The 14021-nt window shown below is 41.6% G+C and overlaps 1 protein-coding gene across 1 annotated transcript; it reads left to right on the top strand.

Moving 5' to 3' along the window:
• The first annotated feature begins 4260 nt into the window (after positions 1–4260).
• On the top strand, positions 4261–13283 carry IER5 (immediate early response 5). Its single transcript, XM_081325883.1, has 2 exons — positions 4261–4401; positions 11834–13283. Exon 2 carries the CDS (start codon positions 11913–11915, stop codon positions 12726–12728), a length of 816 nt encoding a protein of 271 aa, XP_081182009.1. The 5' UTR covers positions 4261–4401; positions 11834–11912; the 3' UTR covers positions 12729–13283.
• Positions 13284–14021: the final 738 nt, after the last annotated feature.

Genomic DNA, 14021 nt, shown 5'->3' with positions numbered 1-14021 from the left:
CCTTTTTCTTCCACACTTTTCCCTTCCACATAACTTTCTATTAATGTGCTTTGATACAGCATTTTGGGAACATCCAACTTCTTTTGCAATTACCTTTTGAGGCTTTCCCTCCTTATGGAGGGTGTCAATGATGGTTTTCTGCACAACTGTCAAGTCAGCAGTCTTCCCTATGATTGTGATTCCTACTGAACCAGACTGAGAGACCATTTAAAGGCTCAGGAACCCTTTGCAGGTGTTATGGCTTAATTAGCTGATTAGAGTGGGACACTTTGAGCCTAGAATATTGCACCTTTTCACAATATTCTAATTTACTGAGATTGTGGATTTGGGGTTTTCATGAGCTGTAAGCCATAATCATCACAATTATGACAAATCACAGCTTGAACTATCTTGCTTTGCATGTAATGAGTCTATCTCATATATTAGTTTCCCCTTTTAAGTTGCATTACTGAAATAAATGAACTTTTGCACAATATTCTAATTTTTCGAGTTTCACCTGTATATGTCTCAAAGGGACAAATATTTGGGAGGGGCCAATTTAAATTAAGGAAGTAGCCCTCCATGTGAAATCCTAAAATTCTAAGCCATTTTGGCCAGTGATGGCCCTCCTCTCTATCATCACTCTCATTGGGAGGGCTGCTTAAAATTTGTTCTTATAAGACTCTTATAATCATCCTTTGTATCTTCATAGCAGCACTTAGCTAACTTTGGTTGATGTCAGCAAGCTGAATTAGGGTCCAATCTGAAAAGTGTGAGAAAGTGGGCTGCCCAGGACATGTCCAACCTTGAACCCACCAAACTGAGTGTAGGTGTGACAGACTAGTAAGAAATATGAACATAGTGGGCTAGACAGGGAAATTGAAAAGATACCCCAGAAGGTATGTCAAATCATTTATGTATTGTTGCCAAGAGAGCTATATGGTCAAAGCAACCATCTCAACTCAGACCTGACATCCTTAATCCTGTAAATTTGATTTGTAAGTAGATGGAACAGTATGTTGTTGGGCTTCATCAGTGTGGGAATTTAAATCTAGTCCTAACAGCGTAAGTACAGTATTGTGGAAGCTTTGTATATAAAGCACTCAACACGTTGCTGAATAGAACTGCCCATCTTGAATTATAGTTTGCATCCACCCATTTGCATTAATTCACAGGCTTTATCTGTGAACTTTGGTTATTGAGCAGCCAGGATATGATGCTGCACAGTTCTACCAAGCCATATCCACTCCGTAATAGTTATACTCAGGGCTTTCCCAGTGTGTGATAAATATAAACTCAGAACAACAAATCATTCTTGGGCAGCAGGCACACCTTTGACAATTGTAAATGACTTTCACAAGCTGTTTCCTGTTCCCTGTTTTTTGCAGGGTTGTCTGTTTCCCCTTCCTAACGGAATGGTTCCCTACAGGTTTGATGTAGCCCATCTGTGAAAAGGTTTTCCCTTCTCCATCATCACCTGTTCTGCAGTCACCCCCTAAAAATCAAATGGAATTGAAAATGAATACATAGAAGCCACCTCTTAAGTCAGATTTGATTTGCTTTCCTCCCTCTGCCAAGGAGCTGTCTTCGGAATGAGCACTGAGCTGCTGGAGAGAAAGGCTGTTGTTAATTGTCTGTCAAATCTTTCCAGACCAGCAAGATTAGCACACATATACATCCTTTCTCACAGCCTGTTCCCTCTCTGTGTTGCTCTGTGACCCCAGCTGAGCAAGGGTGGTGGGTGGGGGCCATTTTTATGGGAAAATAGAGGCATCCAGAGAGACCCCATAGAATAAAACAAGCAACCAGAAGAATTATGACATTACGGTGGCAGTCTGATTACTCATCTCCAACATTCCCCTGCGGGTCTGTGTGTGGTAAGCCATCTTAGCCAATCATGGTACAGAGACAAAAACAGTCTACAACCAATCATAGCCGCTGTTTAAGAGCAACACTGGCACATGTGTGCCTGCAACCACAACCCTTTTGTGCACACCCTGGAAATCAAAGCAGGTTGTCACACAGGGGCAAGAAAGTGGGAAGGCAATGCAGCCGCCTAAGAGGATGTTGGCCTCACAAGCAGCCATGTGACTGCCTGCCTCTGTTTGAAATTTACTAAAGAATTACATCAGTCTGGGAAGGTGGGGGGGGAGAAGGAAGGAGGAGGATGAAATCACAGGAGAGAGGAGCAGGATCTAGAACAAAAACATTTGTCTTCTTAAAAGGGTAATGTCACAGCCTGTTTTCTGCAATATTTATCTTCCCTTTTTATTCCTTTCTCCAACTGTTTAGAGCACTTCATGTCTGTCAGATATTCAGCATAGTTCCTTCAAGATGCTAGGAGGGAATTTCAGTTTTAAGGATCTGAAAGGTGCCGCATTGGTTGCCTATTGTCCCTTAGTCTTAGAAAACAAAGCTGATTGTTACAATGATGGGGTGAAGAAGAAGCAGAACCTTACATATGTGGGGACTGTGGGAGTACCTGGATGTAACTCCTTAAAGCAGCTAACCCTTTCCATAGGTTCTAGTGGTTGAAGTTTGCATATACTGTATATGTCACAGTCTTTTTGCATTTTCTTTTGTTTTTGACTGTTGGACTCCCCTATTATCATTTTTTCCTGTACTGTAATGCATTGTTAGGCATATTTATTAAGAAGAAAAGAATAGCAAAACTGGAAGAGCATAGTAATTGAGCCTGTTTGCCTAACCTCTGGTGCATACTGGAATCCAAATTAAAGTATCCCTGACAGATGTTTTTCCATTCTCTATTTGAACATAACCAGTGAACTCACCTCTCTTTTCAGTAATTGGACCCACTGTTGTTAATTAGAAGTGTTCCTAATAGTCAACCAACATCCATCTTCTATATTCTGAGTCCTCCACAATGGAATGAAAGAGAACAGATGTTGACCATCATCTGTATCATATTTTTTCAGGGACATGGAAACAGCTATCATATACCTTGTGAGCTGTCTTTTCTTAAAGCTAAAGTTAACAACTTAGCTCACTGTCTTCCTGCAAAATGTTTTCAATCCCCTAATCATCCTCATTGTCATTCTTTGCACCTATTCATGTTTGTCTGAATTTTTATTACAATATGGAACTCCGTACTGGACACACTTGTGATGCAGTCTGACCACTATAGAATAGAGTGAAATATTCCTTCCCATGATTTGAAATTTTTTAGTTACACTGATACAGCTGGAAACTACGTGTTTTTTGGCAGGCGCTTTATTGCTAATTTATATTCTGGTTGTGATCAACTACAGTTCCAAACTTCTTTTTCTCATATACTATTATCAAATCAGTTATACTCAGGCTATATCTGAGCCTTTTATTACCTGACTGAAGAATGTTTATATTTGTCTGTTATTTTTAGCTTATTTCTCTAAATATGTCAATGTTATGTCAAATTGTGCTTTTATTTTCTAGAATATTTGGTATCCTTCGCAGTTTCGTTTCATCTGCTGATCTGATAAACACTGCCTGCAGCTCTTCATTCAAGTCATTGATAAAAATATTGAAGCATATTGGGCCTACAACCAAACCTTGTGGCATATCACTTCACTTTTATGAGTACTCTTTGAGTGTGAATTTCCAATTATTCTAGATTCATATAGACATGCCAACCAACCTACTGGATTTAACTATTTCACCAGTCAGAATATCTACATGTTTGCTAAAATCAACATATGTGACTAACATATGTTAGGCATATGGTGTTAGCCTACAATGTTGGGTTGAAAATATATTAACCATAATGCTATGTCTTTAAGTTGTTAATTGGCCAATGGGTGTGTAAGTGTTCTCATGGCCATAAGAGGAAGCTAGGAACGTAGCTTCTCTCTCTCTCTGAATTCACTGATCTCTACTATTACTGTTTTTGCTCTGCTGTTGGTTTACTACTGTTGTAAACCTGAACTGTGTATTGACCTCTGGACCGGTAAGAAGACTTTGTAGTTTGGATTACTCCTTGGACTGTTGCTATTGTGTATGACTTGGACTGTTTATTTTTGACTGTGCATTTTTGTTTTTACACCACCTCAAAGTAAAATACTTTTTGCTTTTAGAACTCAGTGTATTTCTATGTGTGATTTTTACTGCTCTCAGTGCCCTTCCTTGTCTGTGCAACTCTTTGGTAGCACGAGGAGACCTCTGCACAACAAATTCCTTAACATAATCAATATAAATTATGCAAACAGCATTCATACTATTTATTTAAAAATATTAATTTGCCAAGAATTGTTCTTTTCAAATTGATTGTTTCTGGTAATAATTGCATTTTTCCCAAGGTGCTCACAGATCTATCTTCTGTAGAATCGTCCCAACTATGGAGCCAAACTGAGTATTCTATACCTCCCAAGCATTTCCTTCCCTCTCCAATTTTTGAAGAAAGGAACATTTGCCATCTTTAGTCACAAGGTAGGCTATTTCACTCATCCTTCAGGATTTCTTTAGAATAATAGAGATTAAGCAACAGCATTAGGTCCAGCAACTTCTCTCTTTTATTTTAGGATGCAATCTATCTGTCTCTGGTATTTCCTGATTACATGTACATTAAATGCAAGCTAGAATCTTGTTCCTTCAATCAATTTTTAACATTTTCCCATTTACAATCGCTTCAAAGAAAACAGCCAATATAGGGGCATTTCTGCCCTTTCAATGTTACCTGTTACCTTTTTGCAGTGGTGGGATTCGAATATGTGAACAACTTGTTCTCTGTGTGGATGCCACTTCTGGAAGTCTGTTCTGGGCCTGGGCAACAAAAAAATTAGCTACCAGCAGTGCTTTTTTGTGAAAGAAAAAGGTGCCGGAACTCACACACATCATAGAACCTGCCTTGCCTACCCTACAAGGTTCCATCCAAAAAAGGTGCCGGAACTCCGTTCTGAGCGTTCTATGAGAAAAAAAGCCCTGGCTACCGGTTCTGCCAAACTGGTGCGAACCAGCTGAATCCCACCACTGCCTTTTTGCCATTTTCATGGAATTTGTTTCTTGATTACTAATATGTTTATTTTAATTTTTTTAGATACATACTGTACATATAAAAAGCATCTTAGATACATTTGATGTTATCCAGCACATTCTGTCATTACATTTTCCCACTAAGTTTATTTATCTTATAGACTATATTGATAGAAAAAATTCTATTCTGTTTTCTTAGTGAATTGGTTTTGTTTTTTATAAGTAGAAAATATCATGATGGCTTACAGTATTTCCATGCTTTCTTGCCCTGTTTAATGCAAAGAATCCAGAATCTGGTTTGGGAAAAGGATTCTTGTGCCTTAAAATAAACATTTCTCATGGCTCGTGTTTATTTTGAACACGATTAGTCTTTCCTAACTGAGCAACAGTGCAATTCTCTACTGCAATAATAATAATAATAATAATAATAATAATAATAATAATAATAATAATAATAATAATAATAATAATAATAAGTTGGAAGGGACCTTGGAGGTCATCTAGTCCAACCCCCTGCTCAGGCAGGAAACCTTATACCATTTCAGGCAAATGGCTGTCCAGTCTCTTCTTAAAAACCTCCAGTGTTGGAGCATTCACCACCTCTGGAGGCAGGTTGTTCCACTGGTTAATTGTTCTTACTGTCAGGAAGTTTCTCCTTAGTTCTAGGTTGCTTCTCTCCTTGACTAGTTTCCATCCGTTGCTTCTTGTCCTGCTTTCAGGTGCTTTGGAGAATAGCTTGACTCCCTCTTCTTTGTGGCAGCCCCTTAGATATCGGAACACTGCTATCATGTCACCCCCTCACTCTTCTCTTCGTTAAACTACACATACCCAATTCCAGCAACCGTTCCCTATATGTTTTAGCCTCCAGCCCCCTAATCATCTTTGTTGCTCTTCTCTGTACCCTTTCTAGAGTCTCGACATCTTTTTTACATTGTGGTGACCAAAACTGGATGCAGTATTCCAGGAGTGGCCTTACCAAAACATTGTAAAGTGGTATTAGTACTTCACTTGATCTTGATTCTATCCCTCTGTTAATGCAGCCTAGCACTGTGTTGGCTTTTTTGGCAGCTGCAGCACACTGCTGGCTCATATTTAAATGATTGTCCACTAGGACTCCGAGATCCCTCTCACAGTTACTACTATTGAGCAAGGTACCACCTATACTATAACTGTGCATTTGATTTTTCCTGCCTAAATGTAGAACCTTACTTTTTTCACCATTGAATTTCATTTTGTTAGATAGTGCCCAGTGTTCAAATCTGTCCAGATCCTTCTGTATCTTAAGCCTATCTTCTGGAGTATTGGCTATTCCTGCCAGCTTGGTGTCGTCTGCAAATTTGATGAGTTCCCCATCTATCCCCTCATCCAAATCGTAAATGAAGATATTGAAGAGCACTGGGCCCAGAACAGAGCCCTGGGGCACCCCACTACACACTTCCTTCCATGTAGATGTAGTTCCATTGAGGACCACACGCTGAGTACAGCCTGTCAGTCAGCTGCGAATCCATCTGGTGGTGATGCTATCTAACCCACATTTTTCTATCTTATCAAGTAGTAGGTTGTGATCTACTTTATCAAATGCCTTACTGAAGTCCAAGTAAATTATATCTACAGCATTCCTCTGGTCCACTAATTTTGTCACTTGGTCAAAGAATGTAATAAGATTTGTCTGGCATGATCTGTTTTTGACAAACCCATGTTGACTTTTAGTGATGACTTTGTTTGTATCAAGGTGTTTGCTGATTTGTTGTTTGATTATCTTTTCCAGAATCTTCCCAGGTATTGAGGTCAGGCTGATAGGTCTGTAGTTTCCTGGATCTATTTTTTCCCTTTTTTGAATATGGGAACTACATCAGCTCTCTTCCAGTCCTCTGGTAGTTCCCCAGTGCTCCAGGATCTATGAAAAATATAGCTCAGTGGTTCTGAGATCACGTCTGCCAGTTCCTTGAGAACTTTGGGGTGTAATCCATCTGGTCCTGGTGATCTGAACTAGTCTAGGCTGGACAGGTGTTCACTTACCATTTTTTTGCCTATCTTAACTTGCATTTCTATTGTTTTTATGGCACTGTTTTTGGTAGGTTGGACTGTTTTTTCCCTTTGTGTAAAGACATGCAAAAAACGAGTTAAATAGTTCTGCTTTCTCCCTATTGCTGTTGAATTCCAATATTGCATGATCACTTCACCCCAAGGTTCCTGTGGCTTTGACACCTTCTATCATTTCATCTCTGTTTGTGAGAATTAAATCCAACATGGCTAATCCCCTAGTTCCCTTCTCTACTTTTTGGGAGAGAAAGCTGTCTGCTAGGTTTGACAGGAATCTGTTTGATCTTCCACTTGGTGCAGAGTTTGTTTCCCAGTTGATATCAGGGTAATTAAAGTCCCCCATTACTATTGTGATGTGCTTCTTACATACCTTAGCTGACTAGAAAAAAGTTCATCTATTTCCTCTGCTTGGTTGGGCGGCCTATAGTATACACCTATGGCAATGTCATTTCCCCCCCCTTTTATATTGACCCAAATGCATTCAAGTTTACAGTTTTCGTCATTGTTGTGCTCTATTTCTGTAGAGATAAAGTTATTTCTTATATATAGAGCAACTCCACCTCCTCTTTTGTTTAGTGTGTTTCTTTTAAATAGTTTAAATCCCTCTAGCTGTGTGTTCCATTTGTAGGTTTCGTCCCACCATGTTTCCGTAATGGCAACAATATCATATCTGCCCTCATTTACCTGAATTTCTAGTTCAACCTGCTTACTGTTCATACTCTGTGCATTAGTGTATAGACATTTGAGTCCTTTATGACTGACCCTGTGTTTACTTGCTGCATAACTTGTGTGGTGCCTGGCTTCCCCTATTTTCTTAGGTTGCCGGGGACAGTGATGTTCTGTATCAATTAACTCACTATCCCCATTATTTAGTTTAAATGTTCCTCCAAAAAAGCTGTGATTTTATTGCTAAGTAACTCAGTCCCTTTCTTGGATGGATGCAGACCATCTCTTTTTATACATTTTTTCATTGGACCAGCTACAGACATTGTGATTAATATAACCAAAGCCTTCTCCTTTACACCGCTCCTTTAGCCACATATTAAATTCTGCTATACGCTGGCCTTTTCCATTTTGCTCCTTATACACTGGTAAAACCTCTGAAAAAGTAAGCCTACAGCCTATTCTGCTAAGTTCCTGCCCCAAGCTCTGGAAATCATTCTGCACAGAGAGTACATCTTTTTGGGACAGATCATTAGTGTCAAGATGTACAATAGCCTCCACATCACAGTCCTTGCTGGCATTCTTGATTATTTTAGAAATACGCTTCTTGTCCCTACTGGCAGTACCACCTGGAAGACACCTGACCTCTTTCAAAACCTCTGTGTCCTTTCCTAAATTTACATCCCTTATAATTGAATCACCAACCAGAAGGTGGCTTCTCTTTTTGGATGCCTTTCTGTTCTTGCATGACTGGTGTGTAATACCAGATTCACACTTCTCCCTGTCGAAAACAAGTTTTTCATCTTGGACCACGATCCCCTGCTTATTTGAGTTATTATCACAGATAACTTTACCTGTCTCCTTAATGTCCCTATTAAGGTCAGAAAGGGCACTGTATCTGTTGTGCAGGGACACAGCGAAAGCGTTGGGTTTATGGTTCACAGATCTCACCCTGCCAGATCCCACGGTTGTCCACACTATCCTTCTCCTGCAGGATCTTTGTGATAGAGGGGGCTCATAGCACGGAGGCTCAATAGGGTAGAAGGGCTGAACTGGACACCTAATTTCTGCCTGAAGAGCAAAGATTACAGACCCTAGATAAATAATCTGTCCTTGTAGACGAGTGATTTGTTTACAGATAGGACAGTTTCCAAGTTTGAAAAGGGTACTGCGAAAGACAGCTGCAAAACAAGTGTTGCACTGAACTAAGTCAGACATGTTGAGTTACAACAAATCTCAGATGCACTTGCCCTGAATGTACCGCTGCTGCTTTTGGTTTTTAGTTATAGTCAGGGCCCCAAATGCAGTTCAAATACAATGCAAACCAATCAGGGCTCTAGCTACTTTTTTGGTGCAGCCCTTCCAAAACTTACAGCATGTAGTACTTCCCAGCAGCTCTGAACAACTGAAATTCTGCTGAAAAGTGATGGAGATCCAATCAGGGCCCCAAATGCAGTTCAAATACAATGCAAACCAATCAGAGCTCTAGCTACTTTTTTGGTGCAGCCCTTCCAAAACTTACAGCATGTAGCACTCCCCAGCAGCTCTGAACAACTGAAATTCTGCTGAAAAGTGATGGAGATCCAATCAGGGCCCCAAATGCAGTTCAAATACAATGCAAACCAATCAGAGCTCTAGCTACTTTTTTGGTGCAGCCCTTCCAAAACTTACAGCATGTAGCACTTCCCAGCAGCTCTGAACAACTGAAATTCTGCTGAAAAGCGATGGAGATCCAATCAGGGCCCCAAATGCAGTTCAAACACCTTCCCTAAGTCATGAATCCAATGAAACTTATTTATTAGATTTTTACCTCACCTTTATTATTTTTATAACTAACTTAAGTAGTGAACACACCTAATACTCCTTCCTCCTTCTGTTTTCCCCACAATCCTGTGAGGTGAATGGAGCTGAGAGTGACTAAACTAAAGGAACCCAGCTTTCATGACCAAAGCAAAACTAGAACTTACAGTCTTCTGCTTTCTAGCCTGGTATCCTTTTATGATTATTCTTCTGAGCATGAATGAAGGGATTTAAAAGGAAGCTTGAAAATGAATCTTATTTTTTATAAATAACTTAAGGTGGCATCTCTTCTCAGTTCGGTTATGTTCTTATTTTCAAGTTATGTCCAGCTTTACTACTGTTGTTTATGTACATTTGTCAAATCAGAAATAAAATCTGATTAGAAAAATAAATCAATGTTGTGGCTAAAATATCAAGATGTGTGAGGAAATGTGGTATTGGTCAGCAAGACGAATACTAAACTCCATTTAGAGTATAATTCTGTGCTCACATATTTGGATTTAATTGCCACTGAACCGCTGGGTAAATACATATAGGTTTTTGCAATGAATTATCTGGACAGCAAGCAGCTAGGCTTGCACTTTATAGATGGCACTGGAATATTTAATAAGAAAAAAATAGTTAAATGATTTCAATGAAACTTGACTACAGATAAAAGCAGAAATTCTTCTTAAGACCACTTTTTAAAAATAGATTTAAATCTGGGTTGGGAGGGAGTTTTGGTGTAAAGTCCATTAAGTCATTGACACATTGTTTGCTTTATTACTTAAACTAGGAAAATTTATCAATCTTGTTTATGAGTATGTATGTATAATATAGTCATGAAGTGCTTCCCTAGACAATATACAAAATTGATATGAAATTCAATTTTATCACATTGCTTCAGTATATTGATGCTGCATTTTGCACTAACTATGCTTTGCAGTCCAAATATAAATCTGGATTCTGCATTGACTTTGCTCATCAGATCACAAAAGATGATCACATGATCTCAGGACACTGCAACTGTCATAAATGAGTCAGTTGCCATGCATCTGAATTTTGTTCATGTGAGCATGAGGATGCTGCAGAGGTCATAAGTGTGAAAAGTGGTTATAAGTCACTTTCTTCAGTGAAATTTCAACAGTCACTAAACTGTTGTAAGTTGAGGACTACCTGCATTATCAGCACAAAGTGGTCCAAATCTGCTTTGGAGGCTCCATAGAAATTGGAATAGCGTTATGCAGAAAATGGTCATCCAGTGCTCTCTGCTACTTTGCTTCACGTAAGTGGAACATGCATTCTATAACAACCTCCCCCCTCCCCCCCAAGCTTAAGTGAGGCAATCCAAAATGAAATCAAGCAAAAATAACTGAAGCAATCAGGAATCTATTGATTTCCATATATTCTTGAGCCCTTAGTAGATACATTCAGACTGTATTGTTAAATGCAACCAACTTTATTATTCATATTTTGCTTGCCCAAGAATTACAAAATATACTCAAAACGTTTTGAATAAGCTCCTCCCAGAATGATGCAAAACCAGTATTGTTCTTCTGAATAATCTCCGTGGAAAGGAATTATTATTCTTTTGTTACAGTGAGAGTAAAGGCTTTAACTTGCCACTTCCATATTCACAAGGCGGCTTTAGAGCGAAAACTTGGGAGACGAGGGAAACCATGGACGGTTGGACTAACAAGTCACCAGCACTGCGCATGTGAAATAAAGGAATATTCCTCTAGCTTCGTGGCAAACTCTTCAGTAATCATTCTGCAATTATTATAGTTTTGTCCTCAACCGTCCGTCCACGCCGCTCTATTGGTAAACAAACTCTGGATCACGTTCAGTGTGCCTAATTGAAAAAGAAACGTGAAAATCAACGCATCCAATCTTCATTAAAGAACTCTATGCGATGGCCGCGGGATTTACGAATATTTTTGCCTTTGTCGCCAGGATAAAACTCGGAACACTCGTGTGCAGATAAACCCCGGTATCGCCACAATTTCCCATAGCAGCGAACCGCAACGTCTAATCAAGAACCCACGAGGTTTAGCGTTGCTCTTTTAAAAACAACCAGCCAGCGCTGGACCTTTTCCTTTGCAACCTTCCTCATTGGCCAAAGGCCGGGAATAGGAGCGCGCAAGGAGGCGCGCGCCGGAGACTCACTGGGGTTGGCGGAAACACGATTCAAGCGCGGCGGGTACGGCCGCGCGCTCTGATTGGTCGGAACGCAAAGGGGCGCTATAAAAAGCGCGCGTCCCGAACAGGCTTGCATTTGGGGCCGGTGGAATGTAGGTGGGTGTCTCTGTGTCACGATGCTGTGATTTTGTTCTCGCTAATTTTAAAAAACGAGAAACGCCTCCGATTTTCGCGCGTGTGTCTGAGCAACGTATTTTTTTTTTAGGGAAGGCTTCCTTCGCCTCTGCGTTGAAGTGGGTGTCCATTGGCGGCGATTCCCTGCAAGTTTCCTGCAGAAAGGCGGCATGGAGTGCAAGGTGGAAGCTCACCGTATCGTCAGCATCTCGCTAGGCAAGATGTACAGCGCGCGAGGTCAGCGGGGCGGCGTGAAATTGCACAAAAATCTTCTCGTGTCGCTGGTCCTGCGCAGCGCCCGGCAAGCCTACCTGAGTGAACTCGATTGCTCACCTTCGCCTCCTCTCGCTGCTGCTGCTGCTGCTGCTGCTGCTGCTGCTTCTTCCTCGCCAGCAGCCGCTGCGCTGAATCCCCTCCGAGATGGTGGGGAGGAAGGAAGGCGCCCGCCGCTGCCCTTCTCTCCTCGCGCCTTTCTGCAGCCGGCGCGGGCGACGTTGCCGTCTGATCCCCAGACTTCTGCCTGGTGCCGGAAGCTGCCGTCGTCGGAGAGGGAAGTTCCGCGGTTGCCACGCTGCTGCTGCGGCGGCGGCGGCTGCTCCTCTTTCGTGAGCGAAGCTGGCAAACGGCCGGCCGAGGCTCCTCCTGCGCTCTACTGCTCCCGAAAGCGGAACGCTGCCGTGCAGCCCGACGGCGGGACTGAGGAAACGTCTCCGGGGAGCGCTCCGATCAAAAAGGTCCGCAGGGAGGAAGAGGAGGACATGGAGACGGGCAATGTGGCCAGCCTCATCAGCATCTTCGGCTCCAGTTTCTCGGGACTACTCAGCAAAAAGTCCTGCGGGGGCGAGAGGGAGGGCAGCAATCCACGGGGAAGGCGGCAAGAGAAGGAGGAGGCAGGAGCGGCTGAGGCAGAGCCCGGACAAATCTGTTGCGATGAATCGGTGCTGCGGAACCTCAACCCTTGGAGTACGGCTATTGTGGCTTTCTGAACTTCTCCTTCCTCCCCCACTGATCCCGCTGACACAATGTGGGACAGCTTTGATTCAGACACAGACGGAGTAGGCGCCTGGGGCCCGTAGGATAGGAATGGGGGCTCGTGGTTCCAGTGCTGTCGTCCTGAAAAGGGGGGGGGGTCGCGATGATGGTTCTGGAGCAAACCCTCAGCTGCCCTTCACCCTTCTTTTCTGGATGCCCTTGGTGGCCAGTGTTTCATTCTGCATGAAAGTATTTCAGCTTGTTTCCATCTGCTCAGAAGTTCCCTTTCCCCCTTTCTCTCTCCACCACCTGCAAACTTTTGGAAAGATTAGAGTAGATCTCTTGCTATCCTACCATGCAGAACATGTTCTGTGAGTTGCAAGTGTCTTCAAATGACATTTAGTGGGGGGGGGGAAAGAGTTTTCTTACCCTGGTAGGCTGTGTTGATGATGGGTCCTGCTGAGGTGTGTTAACAAATTGATGGTTTGGAGTTCTCTGGGTCTGGGACATTTTGTTGCTCCTGGTCTTTGTTATATAAAGGCCCTTGAAAGAAAGTGGGTCTTAATGGATGTTTTGTATAGTAAGCTCTTTCTCTGGTTGTGTTTTGTATGAAAATGTAACTGCGTGTGTGACACGTATTAAAATATTTTGACATTGTTACATTACACGTGTGTTTCTGCAATCTGGGATGGGGAGTTGGGCAAGGATTGGGAGCAGAGGCGTTGAACAGACTTCTCCATGCTGACTGGATTGATGACAGACCCACTATCAGGAGAGCATCCAGCTAGGAAAAGGCAATTTAGGATGAACCCTTTTTTAAGGATAGTTTAGGTCGAATTGGAAAATGATAGCCCTTGACTTACCCATTTTGCAAATCTGATGAAGGGAAAATTTAATATGTGAATTATGTTTCAGAAGCCATAACTGAAACTGACTGAATTGCCTGCCTCAGAGTGTAATGTGATAGATAAAATTTCTTTGCTGATAAGCCTTGATTACATGCAAGTAATCACTTCATATGAAGGAATTATATCTGACTGATAGATGCTATCTTGGATACCTCTGTCCATGAAGAGTCTGGTACTCCAAAGTACTATTTTGCAACCTTGGCAACCTGAAAATTATGTGGACTTCAACTCCCAGAATTCCCCATCCACTGCTCAAAAGTCCCTTATGGGATTGCTGTTTTAATCATTGCCAGTTTTTATTTTATTTTATTTTTATTACATTTATATCCCGCCCTTCTCCGAAGACTCAGGGCAGATTACAAACTTAGCAGTAGCCTTCATTCTATGTATATGCCTGCT

This window comes from Vipera berus (genome assembly GCF_964194415.1).
Source record: "Vipera berus genome assembly, chromosome: 3".
NCBI classification, from domain to species: Eukaryota; Metazoa; Chordata; class Lepidosauria; order Squamata; family Viperidae; genus Vipera; species Vipera berus.
This window is presented reverse-complemented; position numbering and strand designations above follow the sequence as displayed.

Bases quoted from the DNA above. Each gene is read 5' to 3' on its own strand.
- IER5 (XM_081325883.1), top strand. From the start codon at position 11,913: ATGGAGTGCAAGGTGGAAGCTCACCGTATCGTCAGCATCTCGCTAGGC.